This window comes from Athene noctua, chromosome 1 (genome assembly GCF_965140245.1).
Source record: "Athene noctua chromosome 1, bAthNoc1.hap1.1, whole genome shotgun sequence".
Lineage (NCBI taxonomy): Eukaryota > Metazoa > Chordata > Aves > Strigiformes > Strigidae > Athene > Athene noctua.
Genome location: NC_134037.1, coordinates 130288865 through 130306603, shown reverse-complemented (window position 1 = coordinate 130306603; position 17739 = coordinate 130288865). Strand labels below are relative to the sequence as shown.

The window sequence follows — 17739 nt, the reverse complement described above, 5'->3', positions numbered from 1 at the left end:
TTTTTCACACCCTCACCCTGAATACAGGCATCTAAGTTGTAAAGACTCACATGTGGCTCCTGCAACTAAGTCTAGGTCTCGTGCATTTATTATAAGGCTGTGCTACATGGCTGCATGCTCCCAGGTGGGTCTGGCATGGGGGCTCCCTGACCAACCAGGTACTACAACAAAGTAGTAGCGTTCCAGTGCTGCTCAAAGGAGGCTGGCCAAAAGGCCTTATGCTAGCCACAGCTCCACAGCACAACCACTCTTTCTGCAAGGTATCCTGGCCCACCTGTGGGCCATTAGCCCAACATCATGAATCATAGCAGAAGAGTCCAGAGAGGTCTGTAACATACCTCATCATTTGTTAACTTCAGGAAGATGTCTCCTAGGATCCCTTGTCGGGGCCAGCTCAGGACTCGCTCTTGTAGAGCATGAAGTAAATCGACATGCTGCTGGACCAGGTACCTCAAAGAGTTGGGGAAGAAACTGAAGGGAGATGATATCAGACTGGTTACACAGAGCAGAAGCTCAGCCCTAACGTGTACTGCTGAAGCGTGCCTTCATGGGTGGTCAGCACAGGCTTACTTTAAACACAGGTATTATTAACTACTTTTACTGGAGTCCTGGATGCACCAGAAGGCCCTGTTTTGGCCTCTATGTACATGCTGGTACCCTCCCCAGTAGGCTGCTGTTACAGTGTTTTGCATGTTTCTTAGGCTGACTCCAGTGCATTGTGTAGCTGACCAGAATTTGCAGAACTAAAAAGCTCAAGGAAATGCTGCTGTGGCTAATGAAGCAGGACCATGGTCCTGAGCCATCCCATAGTGCTTGGAGGACAGCTCCCCAGCTTTGTATTTTGTCTCATTTGTCAGGTCCTTTAAAAAGCCAACCCTTTGACAAAGAGCTGGTCAAAGCATGCTATTCCTTTTGTCATTGCATACTGATTTCATTCAGAATGAAGATGTCAAATATTAAAATATTTTGCCACATGGAAAGGTCCCAGGAACAAAGAGGAAAAATAAAACCTCACTTTGTACTATCATGCTTCAGTTTGAACTGTGTGTGTCATGTATCTGCTTAAATGAGTTCACATCAACCCATGTACCACATGTCCCCGAGTAGACTTCTGTCAAATGACTCCTTGGATATGGGACTCCTAGGGACAGCGGAAAGAGCCAGAAGAGAGCAAGCTAGCCAGGACTGGGCTCCCCAAATGTGCTTAGGGACTGGAAGCTCCCAGGCCAAAGCTGAGTGAATGGGGAGAGCTGTAGGAGCTATCCCATCCTGAGAACTAAGCTGCCCCAGGGGCTAGCCTTTGCAAAGAGCTGGGTTTAACTGCTAGACTGGGTCAGTCCCCACTGGTCTTGTATCTGTGTGTAAATATATGTGTATGTCTGTGTCTATTCATATCTGATGGGTCGCAGCCACTAGCCAGGGACTTATGCCCACAGCAGCTTCTAGAGCTGGAGCTGTGGATGGGGAGAAGGCAGCAATGAATGCATAAAGCTCTTTTTCTGCCCGCACAGGAGGCATGCAAAAGAATAGGAAACTGATGGGACTCAGAGGGAAACTGAAATGAAGTAGTAGTGAAACAATTTGGGATGCAAGGTGGACGAGATGTAAGGACAGGCAGGAAGGTCTTTAATCACTGCAAAAACCTTCCAGTGCCTCCAATTTTCAACTAGAAATAAGCTCTAAGTGTTCGAAGATCTCTGTGTGGATGAAGTGAAAGTGGGAGAGAGGATGATGCAGAAAGAATACTGACTGAGGAAAACTCCCCAAAAGAGAGAGCACACTAAATCAAATACCTTCTTTCTTTGGTGCTCCTTTTCGAATCTGGTCCCTGCAATGTGGCCTTGATCTTCAGGATTAGGGAAAGGTTGATGACATATTTTCTTTCTGATTCCAGCAGCTCCAAAGCGATGTTCTGCCTTTTGGCTTCCAGAAGATAATGGTTAAGTTTAAAAGTAAAGAAATGCTGACCTCAAGGACAGCCTCATGTTAGACCAGTGGTCTGATATTAAAACATGAAAGGAGAAACTGCTGAAAAGTGACATCAATATCTTGTCTTTGTATGTCTACTCTCCCCAAAATATAAAATTCTAGCCTGATGCTACAGCATTCCCCAGACATGCCAGGAGACACAGCTTCCTAAGAAAGCTCCAAAGCAAATGTGTTTTCCCCTATGAATGCTATTTAAGAATAACAAAACAAGCAATCAAAGGCAAAGCAACTCATAACAGGGATTCACATCCAGTTTTCTGCAGAATGAGAAGTATTTTTCACCTGCTTAAGCAACTACACTGTCACAATCCCATCAGTACTCTGAACTGGCCAGGTCCTGGAAAGGAGAATGGATGTCCTGGGTGCAGAGCAATACTGTCAGTGGCACAGACCAGCAAATACAAAAGCTAGAAGTCTTGGAGACTGAAGCCCTGAGACATTCTCCTCTTGCAGGAGAAACTGCCTCTGTGTCTCCCTCTGTAGAAGCTGATTACTGACCAGCTCACACCAGATGAGAATAAGCCTCTAGCCAGAGTTTTCCACTCTGTCCTTACCAGCCAAAGAGGGTTCGCATATAATGTTGTCTGCTGAGCTGTATCTGCTTTGGCCTATGTCTTTCCCTCTCTCCGGTTGCTCTTTGGAAATGTATTCATCTCCCCAGTCCTTAGTGTCCTTGGGTTGCTTCCACACTGTTGATGGCAGATGCACTTTTGACTGCCCCTCTGTTGTCAAGGAAGGCTTGAGACTATCATCTGTCTCTATGGTTGCTCCTGCAATGACAAAGAGCTGCATGGATCTTGACATCAATTGACTACATCAGCTACAGCAGGCTGCCAACCTACATCTGAAGTACTAGAAGGAGAGTCTGAAGCATTATCTGTGCTTCACAAGGGCTTTAGCCTTGTAGCATTAATTTACAAACAGAAGTGCATCTGGTGAGCACTTCTTGCAGAACAAGGTTTGCACTCTTCTAGCATTTATTTTCAGGTCAAATAAGGTCCAAAATTAGACATTAGAAAAGAAAAAATATATATTCCAAGCATGATTGCACTTCAGGGTTTTGGGACACTTCAGGACTTGGTAATATGACACATACTGGCAGGTATTATAGAAACAGAAAATAGTATTATAAATTGGCATTAAATGCTATTCTCAATGGATGTGAACAGTTATGGATCTTAAAATTTTTGTTAGTGCTATGTGATTATACAGTAGCAGCAAGATTGATAGTCTGAGGCTATTAAATCACAGATAAGGTAGGGGAGGGTGAAAGTGTATTAGAGCTATTGGGCTGGAATTGCTTTCATGTGAATACTTTGAATTTGTCTTGCTATGAACCATTTTCTGTAGCTTTTATTCTCTCTTTTTTTTTCAAGTGTATTCAAGCAAAAGAGCCATCCAGAATAGCGAGTGCTTCTGGTGAACAGTGTGAACATCTAATGGCTATTCTCATGTGTCCTTTTGCTGGACAGGGTCCTTAGTGTCCCCTTACTATACCATTCTTTTACTTCTGACCAACTTTTATTTTTGCCAGAAAAACTCCTTTATTAATATTCAGACATGTCCACAAGGAATCTGGAAGCTGGTGGGCAAATAAACAGCTCACCAGTTCTACTGGTGTGTAGTCACTGCAAAGACCATCTCTTCCCCAGTTGCAAAAAATGTCCGTTCTTCCTTTCTGCAAAGGCACTTAGACCCTGCAAAATCAGCAGCAGAAAAGCTTTTCCTGACAAATATCAATCCTTTGAATTGTCTGTCAGGTATTTGGCACTTCAGGTATGCAGGTTTGCCCTTGTATCTCAACTACAAGTATGAAAATGGAGGTACATGCAAAGTGAAAAACATTCCTTTGAAATGCGTGCCCTGAAAGCATTTCTTTAGTGCAGTAAGGCAACTGCTCTGAATCATTGTCCTACTGGTTTTTGTCAGTTCAGTACTTTCCTACCTGGACCTGCTATGACTTTCATATTTCCTTCTCCCATTGGCATGATCCTGGTGTCGGACACTGTTGAAGAAAAAATTGAAACTTTACAAGAGAAGACAGCTGAAGAGCAGGCTTCCTCCTGCCAAGCCTAGTCAGTATGGTTAGATCCTCTAGTCTTTCACATTTTTGCTATGGGAATGTCCTGTTAGATCCTCCACTGAGGAGGATCTTTACTGTTTTGGCTCTTGTGGTCTTTGTTTCAGTAGCCCCTGCAGGCAGACTAATGTGGGGGTCCCTGTTGTGTTTGGTGCTGTATGACTACAGAGGAACATTTTGTCCTTGCTCAGTAGGTGCACATTGGGTTGAAAGCACCCAGCAAGCAGAACAAGAGGATGGAGGCCTGACAGACACACAGCTGCCATTTGGGGTAGAAAGGAGCTTATTAAAGAGTGGAGGAGTAAGATGACTGGAAAGAAATGGGCAGTGGGAGAAGTAGGTGAGAGAGGTGGATGTGCAAGAGGGACATGAGGGAGGAGAGGACTAACATACCACCTCAGAATAGGGCAGAGGGTGGGGCATGACTGACCAGAGTCTAAGCAGAAGAGAGTAGAAAATAGCATACAGTTTTCATCCAATCTCTGCGTTTGCTGACATTTTAAATGTATATGTTTTTAGTGTCTTCCTATCTGAACAGCAAGTGCATGACAGACCATTTTAGACCCCCAAAATCAATTATACAAAAAATGGCTCTGGTCCATCGTCTTTTCTTTGATTCCAGTCTTCCCAAATGTTTGGCAATTGACAGTGATTTCGTGGTCAAGGTGTATCTCTAACACCATGAGTTAGCAGCTTCTGCAGCTAACAAGGGGCAGTGATTCTCCTAGCAGTGTGTATATGCACGGAGCAGTGACACCAGTAGCCTCATATGTATATGTACCACTCCCATGTCCCCTTGTCAAATCAACCACTGTTGTCTGTCAGCCCAATCCCTGTGATCCTCCTTTCTGTGCCCTGCTCCCTTAAACAGAAACAAATCATAGAATCATAGAATGGTTTGGGTTGGAAGGGACTTTAAAGATCATCTGGTTCTAGTCACCCTGACACCTTCCACTAGATTCAACCTGGCCTTGAACACTTCCAGGGAGGGACCATCTAAAACTTCTCTGGGCAACCTGTTCCAGCACCTCACCACCATCACAGTTAAGAATTTCTTCCTTATGTTTAATCTAAACATGTTACCGCTCATTCCTACACTCCCCAGCTTTTCTGTAGCCCCCTTTAAGTACTGGAAGGCAGTCACAAGGTCTCCCCGGAGCCTTCTCCAGGCTGAACACCCCCAACTCTCTCAGCCTGTCCTCTGAGGTGAGGTTGATTAGAGAGGTGCTCCAGCCCCCTGTTCATCCAGGCCTTCTCTGGACCTGCTCAACTTCTGATGTTGGAGATCTCAGAGCTGGACACAGGACTGCAGGTGGGGTCTCATGAGAGCAGAGTAAAATGCTTGTAGTATTCTTATCAGGGCTCCTACTTGGCTCTGTGTCTGTGCCACTAGCATTGCAGGAAGAAGATCCAGCCTGCTTGCCTTTCCTTGGAAGAGACAAGCAATAGCTTTTGGGACAGTATTCACAGAGCAGCATCTCCTGAATCCAGGCCAGCAGCAAGGTTGCTATCCTGAGACACTGTGCTGAGCTGTGTGCACAGACCCAGGAGCAGTGCTGCTCTGGGGAGCACCCCAGTTCTCTTTTTGTGCAGCTGGCACCTGAGGAAAACTGGGTATCCTCTTAGCCTAGTGACCTTTTTCTGGATTTTTTTCCTGAGGAAGGCACTGCACTTGCCTACTGTATTTCCTACCTTTTTCATAAGTAACGTTGTGTAAAAGACTTGTAAAATCTTCATTGATCAGCACAGGTTCTGGGAGGCTAATAGATCGAAATGGGCTGCCCTGGAGAGGCGTAGGCACTGTCTGTGACCCATGATCATCCTTCTGTGCTCTTCTGTAAAAATACAAAGAATGAGACAGTTGGAAAGTATGAATGCTACAGGTGAAGCTCCTACACTACAGTTGTGGCAGACATCAGTATAAGTACAAGCACAGAGTCAAATTAGGACAACTCCAGCAGAGACCAGGAAAGGAGTTGGCTTTGATTGCAGTTCATGAACTGTTCTGGAAGTAACTTCTACTGGCTATAGAGGAAGGTTATTTCAGAACTGTTCTTTTGCAGAGCATATTTCATCTGATTAAATGGCTTAATTAGCTAAGGAACTAGCCTAGATTTGCAAAGTGTTTGCATCAAGGCAGCTATATGCTTATCATCAAAACTCTGTTTTCAGAAGGAGGACAATCAGGACCAAGGTGGACAAGCCGTCTGCTTCATCACAGCAACAGTGTGGCCCAGCAGTGTGCAAACATGCTTCTGCATGACCCTGCTTGGATTAAAAAGACTGGTGATAGCAAGGCAGGCCATGACTGCATCATTAGGAGTCCACCGAGTCCTGCATGCTTGGAAGGGGAAACTGCAGTGCTATTGTCTGGATAGGGGTGGGTTAGCAATAGCTTGTAATGGTGAAGGCTCCTGACTTTCAAAAGTATTCCTGCCCCAAGATGTCTCTAGCAGGTCTGTGTGTTTGTCCAGGGCCTCATTTTCCTAAGAGCTGCTGGGGCTATTTTGCTGTTGGAATCCCAGTGAGGTGTTACTGTTTTTCTGCTGTGTTTGCTCTGTAGGGTATGTATCTAAAAGCCTGGGGTGAACCAAATGCTAGAGCTTCCAGTAATAATCAGGGTTGATATACATGTCCAGCCAGGAAAAAATTAAGAAATTAAGCTATAAGGAAATCAACGAAACAGACACCACTTCTAATTAGCACTTCCGGAGCCCTGGAGTTTGGGCCCTTACTTAGCTTTCACTTTCCGTGATTCCCGCCGCTTCTCTTGCTGCAGCTGCTCAATTTTCTGTTGCATTTCCTCCTGCTTCGCACTGATTTCTTCAATCATTGACTTTGCATCGCTGAGCTCCTCCTGAGAAACAGGCAAAAGCACAGCATTCCCAGGGTGCCCATCAGCCTTACATAACATAGGTTTGAATGCTGGCTGGTGCACACTAGAGATGCTTCAGGGTGCTTCAGTGAGTGGTGCTGTGATTAGACACTCTTCCTTTGCAGGTCCAGTGTGTGTAATACATGCCATGCAAAGCATGGCAATCCTTAATTCAACTACAGGCAACTCAGCTAAACCAGTGTGATGTCACATGGTTAAGGCACTGATGGGAGATGAAGACATAGTACTTCATCCACCACATGCTGAAAGCACTGGGAGAACTTTAATGGCATTTGGAGGTAGCCCTGAGAAAGCATGTTTCCCTCTACAGTTCTCTAGCAAGTGTATTAACACGTCGCACTTGGTTCAGATCCCAGTGCGATCACTAACATGTATAAGCTTTTGCCAGTCAGGCCTTGGAGCTGCCTTTTTAGCCTGGTTTCCTAAGGAAATGAGGCCCTCCATAACCTCCCTGTCATCACATCCTCCCTCAGGCAGTTTCAAACAAGCCTTGCTAGGATGTAGAGCTCTCTGATGCATGAAGTTCCTGCAAGTTTCATCAATGTGAGCAACAGGATGGAGGAGACACAAAAGTTTCTTGTAAATTGAAGGAGAGGGATTTTTCCCAATCAAGGAGGTGGCTTCACTGGGAGTTCAACATCTGGACAGTCAACATGGGCATGAGGCAGAGGGAGAGCAGCCTTTGCCCCTCCTGTTGTTCATGTAATTCCTTGTATATGGATTTTAAAACCCCTTTTTCCTCCATAACAATGTCCTTGATAACCCTGCCTCTGATTGCTTTGAGACCTCTGCCATGTGCCCTTACACTTCTTGTCTCCCTCACTCATCAAGGACCAACAGGGCTCCTTTTGCCTGGTGCCATCCGTCTCTCCCTGTCAGAGGGTCAGTAACAGGTTTTTCCAGTAAGCAGCCCTCTTTAACTTCACAAGGTATTATTGACTCAGCAAAACCCCATGGGGCAAATTTACCATAAAAACAATAAAACAGTTCCTTTGCCTGTCTCCTCACAGGCAGTCATCCAGTTTCTGCATGGAGACTGGCTGGTTTAAAGTGTATGTCAAGACTTCTTGCTCTCTAGTCCTTTGTCTTTATCCTCTTGGGCTGGATCAAACCAGGCAGCACTTCCTCCCAGCCACATGGGAGTGCAACTTCAAAAGGCTTTAGGGTTTTGTGTTAATTCCTTGCTCCCCAGCAGCTTTGGTTCCTGCAGGAAATGCAGAAGACCTGACCCAGGGAGAGATGGCACAGTGGCCCAACAGCAGCCTGTGCACAGGCCACATGCCTGTTGCATGTGCAGCCCAGAGTAAGGGTTGCTTGTGCCCAGGGTAGATCACAGCACAGCCTCATGGCCCATTGAGAAGGTTAAACGGGTCAGGATGTGGGTTATGTTTGGGTTGGAATAGTCATGGGAGACACAAAGCCAAAGGAAGTGCACCAGATACATCTGAAACAATTGCCAGCAATATTTTCTTTGCAAGCAGAAAGGATTGATGGAGTCAGGGGAATGCTGCCCTATGACACTTGAGCTGATGTGGCAAGTATGCACCCCCCCACAGGTTAACAATCCTACCTTGAATGTGTTGAGAGAATTCTTCATCTCTGCCACTTTCTCTTCCATGGCACAGCGGCAGCTCTTGACCTTCTCCTCCAGGGCATACTCGCCATGCTGGATTCGTGACAGCTCCTGCATCGCTTCTGTGAAACCCGCCTTCAACTCAGAGGCTAATGCCTGCAACTAGAGGAACCACAAACACGGTGGGTTCAGTCCCTCCTCCCAGATGCAGGTGGCTGTGTCCCTGAGGGTCACCCATGGTTCAGAGTGGCAAGGAGGCTGGATGTAACTCATCCTGTAAGGTGCTGTCCTCTTTCTCCTCCTCCTCTCATGGCTGGGAGACATGAAGGGAGGTTTGGCCCCTGCTGCAGCCTCAGTATAGTGTAAGAGGTATTTGTCTTGGGCAGTCAATGTGCCCCTTTTTAGATTTAGAGTTTTTCCAGGCTCCCTGGCAGTTTGCAGCCTGTCAATCTGTAGGACAGCCTGCAACATGCCAAGAAGGTCTGTAATAGTAGCAGCCACTATATCAATCCCCAAAGCAGCTGAGCAATCAAGAACATGTCTGGTTTTGAGAAAGTCCTCCTCCCCCACATGATTGTGGGGCTGGTGCTCTCCCCAGACAGATCTAACACCTCCTTGCTCTCCAAGGGCTGTGGAGAAGCTCTGTCCTTGGTCAGCGGGTCCTTTCCGGGGAAGGAGGCAACACTTAAACTTGTGAAGGGGAGGGAGCAGGAGGTTTTCCCCTGGCATACAGCAACCCTGTGCCCCCTCTCCCTGTTTTCTGTCCCTAGAGGCCCTGGTGCTGCTGGAAGAGCTCACAACCTAAGCTGGAGGCAGCTGGTTGATGGCTGGGTGAAGCAGGAGACAGACCAGGGAGAGCCAGGCTGGCATAGCGAGCAGACGAGGCGGGTGTGAGGGGAGTTAGACAGCTTTCAGAGGGCTAAGCAGGGACACCCTCACTGGGGGCAGGTTGGGCTGGCAACCCTGAACTCTGCCCCCACTGCTGTGAGCAAGGCGCTCGCTCTGCCTGCCCAAAGCCCATGGCAAGGTCGCGGCCCAAGGTGCTTCGGAACCAGTGGTTTTTACCTTTACAACAGAAATTCGGCCTAACATCTGGTTATAAACTGAGTCCAAAACTGGAGCACTGATGGTAAGAGGACAGCCACCCCGGGAAACTCAGGCGCTTGAGTCCTGTAAATGGAGCAGAGATGGCTTCCGATACCTCAGGGCAATGGCATGCACCATCCTCCTCTGATCAAGACTGGCAGTGTCTTTACAGAGGACGTCTGCTTGACATCCCCATTCCTACCCCAGTGATTACCCCACAGTCCCCAGTCTGGTCTGGCTGGACACACATTCCCAGAGCTACCTGGGTAGGACAAGTAGAACTGACAGGAGCTGGGACAGGGTAGAGGGGAGCAGGAGGCTGAGGATATCCTCCCTCCTCAAGCAGTTAACCCTGATTCCCCAAGCCAGCTGGAGCTCCAGACCCCTTGGTTCAACCCCTTCACCCACCCTTTCTGGCCACAGTGGACACCTTCCTGTCACAGGAATTGTCACCCTGTGAATGCAGCCTGAAGCATTAGAGGGGCTGCTTGGGGCCATGGCTGCTGGGGGAGGCAGTGACCATACTGTTTCTGATATCTCAGCCTAGAGGGGTGAGCCAGATGGTCATGACATCCTAACATACATGCCTGGAGAAGTGGAGGGATACAAAGTACTGCAACTGTGCAAAATGTTAATATTCCCATCCCTGCTCACAGGTGCTTGCCACACTTCCACACTGAGCTGACATTGCCAAGTCAGTCTTCCTGCTACCCTGTGTCAGGGCTAGGCATCACACACTTTCCTCCAACTGAGAAGGGGTGATTAATCAGATCCGTCCCTTCCAACTGAAATATGCTATTCTATTCTATCCCATGCTATTAATTTTAGAGATCTGCTTCCAGATGGAGATGTCACAGGCTCAAGTCTTGATAGCAGTGGAACAGTCCAGAAGCTGGCCCTGAAGACAACAATGTCTGTGGAGAATAAGCCCAAAATGAAATATTTCTGCCAACAGGCCTGGCCATATCATCAGATGCTTCCAGAAAAGGGGTAAACTAGACAGATCCTTTGTGAAAGGTACAGGGATGGAAGTCATTGCTGATCTGAAGGATTCAGAGTCCAAAACTGCTAGGCATCAGCAAAAAGGGACCACTGCAGAGACTTTGATGTCCATGTGCACAGAAATGCTCTGTGAAAGCAGAGTTCAGGCAGCCAAAAGAAAGAGTTGGACTAGAAGCTGGACTAAAATATCCTCTGCATCTAAGAGCAAACAGTCACTTGTAGTTTTGTGGTTCACTGTTGGCCAGGCTCTGCTTTTGCAGTCACAGTGCTAGCTTGGTTTCTCTGTGTATCTTTCTCAGTGGTACAGACCCCAGCCTGGATTTGTTCTGCCTTGTACATCCTTCCTCGGACCCAAGCAGCTTGCAGTGGCTGTTTCAGACACAGAAATGCATCTTACACTCACATTTATTTCCCTTTGTTGCCACTTGATGGATGAAAGCAGACAGCAACACTAATCAGCCACATCTGGCAGGGCTTGTATGGCTAGATATGAAGTGCTGAAACCCTGAGAACTCCCTCCTCTGCTGCCCTCAGTGCTCAGAGCATGGAAAGGAAACACAAACAGCCTTGTGGCACTGGATGGAAGTCTGATCCAAAATTGAGTGGAGTGGTACAGGAACAACACATTATCTTTGAACTCCTGCCAAGGTCAGCGTAGTGCTTGAGCTATGGATTTTAGTTTGAGCTCATTTCTAACAACAAGCTGTAGAAAACCATCCTTTAAATCCCATGGGCTGTTACAACAAATGGAAGCCATTGAAGCATCTGCTTATGCTTATGTCTTGCCCAGGTGATTATGCCTACAGGACCAAAGAGACATTTCACAGTGTGTGAACCCCTGGAAAGTCAAGCCAGTACAGTATTTCCAAAGTTTCTCAAGTGCAACACATAGCAAAAAGATAAATTTTATACTACCACAGAAACTTGCACTGGCTCACCTGTTCATGGGAATAAATACACACTTTAACACTTAATGTGGAAAAGTTAGGGAACACACCATAACAACTTAAGTTGAACTAATGCCTAGAGGATAAATGAATCTGCATGATCATAGGGAGTCCTTAGAACCTGCCCAAGAACTGTTAAAAAAAAAAAAAAAAAAAAATTTAGGCATCTAAATAATTTCATATGCGATACATATTCTAGCCCCCACCTGCCTTTGGAGCATAGCCCTCAAACCTGTTCAGACTTTGAGGCAGTCCAGAGAAGATTGTTGTGGCCAGATGGGGATGGCTTATGGAAGGAAGGGCTGAGATGGAAAGCAGAGGAAAGAGCCTTGGTGAGCTGGGTTTACTGCCCTGCCTGCCACTGAAAGGATGAGAGGGAACCCTTGCTCCCATGAGTAGCTGTGTCCCCGCATATCTCCTCCAGCACCAGCCAGTCTGTTCAGGGCTCTGTATCTCCAAAGGGATGGCTATTTGTATCTGCCATCCTTGGCAGCTGCCTAGGGTCCTTACACTAGAACATGGCCTGCTCTCAGGGACCTTGAGCTGAAGCCTGGTAAAACCAGTAGAAAACAGGCTCATGATGAAGAAATACTGCACAGGAATAATTCTGCTATTATAAATACATCCTCAAAAAGAGCAAAACCTTCTGTGGCCATGAATGGTGTTAAATTCCCACATCTTATCTACTGTCCATCACTTGGCACATCTTATGTGGGTGATCTGAAGAAGTAAGGAAACACAGTGTCAGCCAAAAGAGGGCTACCTGAGGACACCAATCTGGTGCAAAGTCCAACACCTGCCACAAACCCTAGATCTGATTTTTCTGAGCTGCATAATGTATGCTTTTACCAGGAACAACTAATTTCTAACACAGCTACTAGCACCTGCATTTAAGGGCAGCACTTCTATAGCCAAGCATTAGGAAGGCTTGCAATGCCTCATAGTGGGAAAGCAGCAGAGCTGTGCTGATTTACAGTGGTAGAGAATCTGGCCCTAGGAGTATATCCAGTATTTATATTCCTAGGCAAGGATGGTAGGAATAAAGGCAGAGCCTCAGGGTAAGGACAGAAGAGAAGGATGGAGATACTTAAAGGGGACTGCAAGCACTTAGCAGCTCTTGTTTCACATCTGTGCAGTCTTTTGTGGTAACTGCAGTGTCCTTAGGGCCGTTGCTGAAGCAGAAGAGGACAGACAGCCAGTAACTTTCATTTAAAGAATTCATTCATGTGTCCACATCTCAGCTGGGTTTTTCTTGTAAGAAACACATGTGTGGGGTGTTCCCAGCACACTGTCCCAGCTTTCCATGCATGTTGGATCCACTGTGCTGGGCGCTTCAGCAACCCAGTAACAGCTCCTGATTGGAGCTGTCTGGACGGGAAAAGAGGATGAGGCAAGCGAAGCACTGACTAGTTAATAGAAAGCAGTAGCTTCTCCACTTGCCGTGGTGGCAATTATAGTGTTGCAATGGTGACAAGGGAGGTTTCAAATAGTCAGGATTTCCAGTTCAGGGATATGTTTCTCTTTCAGAGTATGGTTTTCCATATCGAACCAGACCAAAGTTTATAGTGCTCAAAACTCTGTTGCATTTCCTGCAGACTGAAAATGCATAGGAAACATCACTATGGAAACACTGAAACTGCACCTTACAGGAAGGATGCTCCCTGGACTGTGGTATACAAAATCTTGTTGTATCCATGGTGGCTAATTGCAGCAAGAATGTCAACTCGGAGAGCAGCTGCAAAGCTCTGGAAGTCCTGATCACCTTGAGCCAACATGGGCTCAAAGACAGGGTTTTCAAGCTTCTGGCAGGGGAGCCAGAGACATGCAGCAAGACTCAATGCTCTGGCTGGCCCATCTGCTCTGGATTATCAGGCAAGAAGAGCACTCCATGGTCCAAGGAGATGTGAGGCTGCCAGGATAACCCAGAGCTCCCCCAGAAGATTTAGGCCCCTGCTGGGTAGACACCCCTGCCCCATGTCAATCAACATATCCTTGCTCCTGGGACAGTTCATCAGAGCTCAGCCATGAAATATCCCTCCAGCCCAGTAAATTGACATTCTCTAATTGGTACTAATGATGCCAGCTAGTAATTAGCTGAGCCCACAAATCACCTGTCTAAATACAATTAGTTGTGAACAGAGAAATTTTACTGAAGTGTCTTTTAAAATGAGGCCCAAGATGTGATATGTATTCATGCAGTGTGCACACTTCCATGTTCCCTGTAAGTGCTTACATTTTTCCACCTAATTTAGCTTTTTAACCACTGCTTATATATTAGTAACTCTCTAAACTCTCTGAGTTATTTAGGGCATTTTGATCTTTACCTGGGAAATCTGTGTTGCAGGGGTACTCACAGGCACACTTTCAGTCTCTCCTGTGGGAATAAAGAACTTCAGTCAATTAAAATGACTTATTATAGTTGCTATAAATAACTGGAACAGAGGGTTTGAAGCCCCTCTTGAGGTACAAATCAGTTTTAAAGGACTCAAGTCTCACTTTATGAGGTGTGAACAGCATATTGTTTGTAAAATAAACCGCAAGTATAAAACAGGAATGGCTCACCTAAATCAGATGTTAAATTCACCTCATTTTCTGTCCTGTGTCTGTCCAAAGCTGATCCATGAGAAGAGGTAGGAAACCTTGTATGTGCAATTAGGACTAAATTGCTCCCTGTGTATCAGCCTTAAGTAACATGTTTTTTACCCTAAAGCATTACTGATCTGTCTCTCTTCTGAAATTGTGAATTTTATCCTCTACTATATTTGTACATATTTCTATTATCTCCACAAAAGACTGATCTGATCTGTATATTTTAAGCCCTAAGTTATATTTTGTCACAATGCATTCCAAGCAATGTCTTTTGTAACACCAAACATCTTTTCATCAGTTTCATCATTCCTAGGTTTTTGTGGCATTGTGATCCCGCCTGATATTGTACAATGGAGCTAGACTTAACATTTCTGAACCAGACTTAGCTCATGGAGGAGCTTATATCTATTTTGCAGAAGTGTTTTGGACACTGCAGAGACATTACCTCTAGGCATTAATGGGTTCTTGATTAAAACCAAAAAAGTCTGTATTTATTATTTACTCTTCTAACATTGTCTCTTCTGTGCAGAAACAGAATGGAAATTATCATCACTTGTGCCACCATTACACTTTGAGGGAATTGCAGTCCAATGGTCATCAGTTCCCATGTTATTCCCTATGTCAGGCTCCCTGGCTGGCCTCCACTCCCAGAAAACGCCATGCCACCCAATTCCATGTCTGGATCACCTCCCCTTAGCAATGTCACATCATGAGGTGGGTTTTCTCTTGCTTCCAAGAATTTGCTTCACTCTTCTCTGCTGTCAGTCACAGACATGACCAGTGACCCCATGCCCAATTCTAGAGGCAGCCAAGCTCCCTCTTTCCATGCAGAAACTCAGTACCCTCAGTGGGTACACCTGGCCCTTTAAGACCACAGAAATTCATTTCTACAGAGGCTTGAAAAGGGTGCAGAGAGGACTCTATGCAGTCAGCCAGTGATGAAATGGCAAGCTGAAGCCTGGAAGTCAGAGCTTTACAAGGCACAGCTATGTTCTGATTTCTTTACCCCTGAGGGGGAATATCGGTTACTGCCAAGGGCACCTATGAATTGGCCCTGTTCTGGTCTCTAGGATTTGTCCTGATTCAGAGGAACATGGGCAAATTCCTCAGTGACTCACAGAAGTGAGAGACAGAGGAGAAGAGGCCTTGTGCCCCTCTCTGCCCATGTGCCACTTTCTCCCTGTGCTGGCTGGTCTTGCAGCCATGGGGTTGGGTTAGCAGGATCAGACATTCATTCCTCCAGGCAATATCCTCTGAGGTGCCTCCTGGGGAAAACAAAGGGCAGCAGACAGAAGTAACCATGACCCCAAACTGCCAGCTGTTTCAGGTCAAAACTCATCAGCCAGCCTGTACCAAGCCTCAAGTTTCATCTTTTAAATGAGAGGTTGTTTTCATTTTTGGCTTTGGCCCTTCTGGGTCTTTTTTTTTATTATTTTCTCTGCAACCCCACAAACTAGAAACTGACTTTTGTCCTGAAGTGAATGATGAAGCTTTGTCACGATATCTGGAGTTGAGGCTTGAGAAGGCAGCCAGTACTTATTGTGATCCTCCTAAATCAAGAAAAGTGATGTACATGTCTGTTCTGATGTAAATGCTACTGCTGGACTCTTACTGTGGAATGGTAATGACTGACCCAAAAAGATCAAGACATATTTCTTAATAGCACAATAACACCAGATGCTGAGAGGACAGGGAGATGCTGTTTTTGCAACTTGGTGGACATATTGGATGCTGAGTTTTGTGAAGGGCTAGAGATGTCAGGTAGAAGTGCAGCATAGCAAGGAAGAGCCATAGTCTCCTCACATTTTCTCTGTGTGTTCTTCAAGCTGATACATAATATAGAGGGCTCAACCCAAGCCCTGCAGGTCTGTAAGGGCCTTTCCTTTGTCTTTGGGTATGGATCAGTCTGTAATGTTCCTGGACACACTCAAAGCAAGGAACTACTCCTGAGCAAGACCAGAAGAAAGGAGAGGATCCCTGCTACTGTGATTTTACCTCACACCTTTGCCGTGGGCATGAGCAGAAGCACTTTGCAAACACCCAGTCAAAACCCAGATCATTTCTGTAAAGTCACTGCAAAGAGCCAGAATAGAGGAGGCTCCTTACAGTTGCACTGTGGGGAGAACGGTGCTTTGTGGTTACCTCCCAATTTCTTCAGTGAGCATCTGCAGCCCATAGGAGCATGCCAATTAATTGGAAAAAATCCCTGAGTTAATTTCCTTTTCAGCCTGCTGTAGTGCAGTGGCCTAGGTACACAGACCTAATTTAGTCAAATTAAAATAATAATAGAGAAATTAACTCTTCTGTTTCTTATGTCATGAATGAATGTTGGCACCACAATGAATCTTTTAAGAGGGAAAGAGATGGTCCAGGCTCTCTCTTGAGCTGGCAGTTATGGGCACTCCTAAAGCTGCTCCCCCTGCTCCTCACAGTTTCAAGAGTTCCTCAGCATATGGACACAGGCAGCTCTGAGGTGGCAAGGCAGAGTACAATGCTGCAAGGGGTTTGGGGTGGAAAGCAAGTACCACCAGCCACGCATTCCACTGTAAGAAGGACATCTAAAGCCAATAACCACTAAAACCCTGGACCTGAAACCCATGAGCTTTGCAGACTTTCTAAAAGTGCTGTAGACTGTAGCAAGACTGGTTGCATGCAAGCAGTTGTGGCCTGTAGTGCTTGCATGACCAGGACTGGTGCAGAAGTCTGGGTTGTGGCACTGACATAAACAAGAACACCTTGCAGCAAATCATGTGTGGGAGAGAAGCAGGTCCTCATCATAGTGCCCTCGTGTAAGACGTAGCTTTTGACAGAAGTCTCTGTACATCCCAAGGCAGAGGTGAGTCCAAGGCAAGAGAGGGGAATGACTTCCTGTATTGGACATTACACATTCCACAGGATTATTTTCTAGAGGGGAGAGGGAGGTGTTTCTAAAATAAGAACTAAAAACCTCAAACCCCAGATATTTCTATGAAACTAAAAGAAGGGAACACTTGTCCACAGCTGCTGTGGCTAAGAGGTGCTCTTGGAGGGCTAGCTGGCACCTGCCGACAGGTCATACGAGAGCAGGTTTCTTCTTCACTGTCTATCGTACTATCAAAAAGTGAAATAGGAGGATGTTTTACCTTCTTGTTTGTTTGAGTCCATGGCTGCTATAGGGTGTGCATCCTCGTAGGGACTCCTGTCCTCACTCTGGAGGGGTCTGGCTGGTCACTGGGAATATCCCATGGCTTAGAGTTGCCCACATGTGAGCCCTGCGATGGGTGAGCTGGTGTGAACCTTGAGTGCGGAAAGATACAGAAAGGGTTTATTGAGTGGAGATGCTCAAAGTTCAGAAAACAGATGGAGAAGGAGAGATTTTAGAGGGAATGAGGCATCCGAAAGGTTTGTTTGGATTCACAGTGCCTCCAAAAGCAGAGCGGGCATGGGTACAAGCACTCCCCTCCCAGCCCAAGGCCATTTGTGCTTGTGTAGACAGGTGATTAAGAGGTACTGTGTAATCCCACAGAGATTACTTGCTCAGCAAGGTGCTTCTTGTATGAATACAGAAGCAAAATGAGATGTGTTTTGAATGTCACAT

The 17739-nt window shown here is 46.2% G+C and overlaps 1 protein-coding gene across 1 annotated transcript in view; it reads right to left on the bottom strand.

Moving 5' to 3' along the window:
* Positions 1–17385, bottom strand: part of ARHGEF33 (Rho guanine nucleotide exchange factor 33) — a 28784-nt gene extending 11399 nt beyond the window's left edge. Inside the window, 10 exon segments of the mRNA XM_074933189.1 lie at positions 339–471; positions 1794–1923; positions 2544–2756; positions 2878–2889; positions 3935–3994; positions 5762–5904; positions 6805–6926; positions 8536–8700; positions 13898–13947; positions 17285–17385. Coding sequence (XP_074789290.1) covers positions 339–471; positions 1794–1923; positions 2544–2756; positions 2878–2889; positions 3935–3994; positions 5762–5904; positions 6805–6926; positions 8536–8700; positions 13898–13947; positions 17285–17306 — 1050 coding nt within the window. The 5' untranslated portion in view covers positions 17307–17385.
* Positions 17386–17739: the final 354 nt, after the last annotated feature.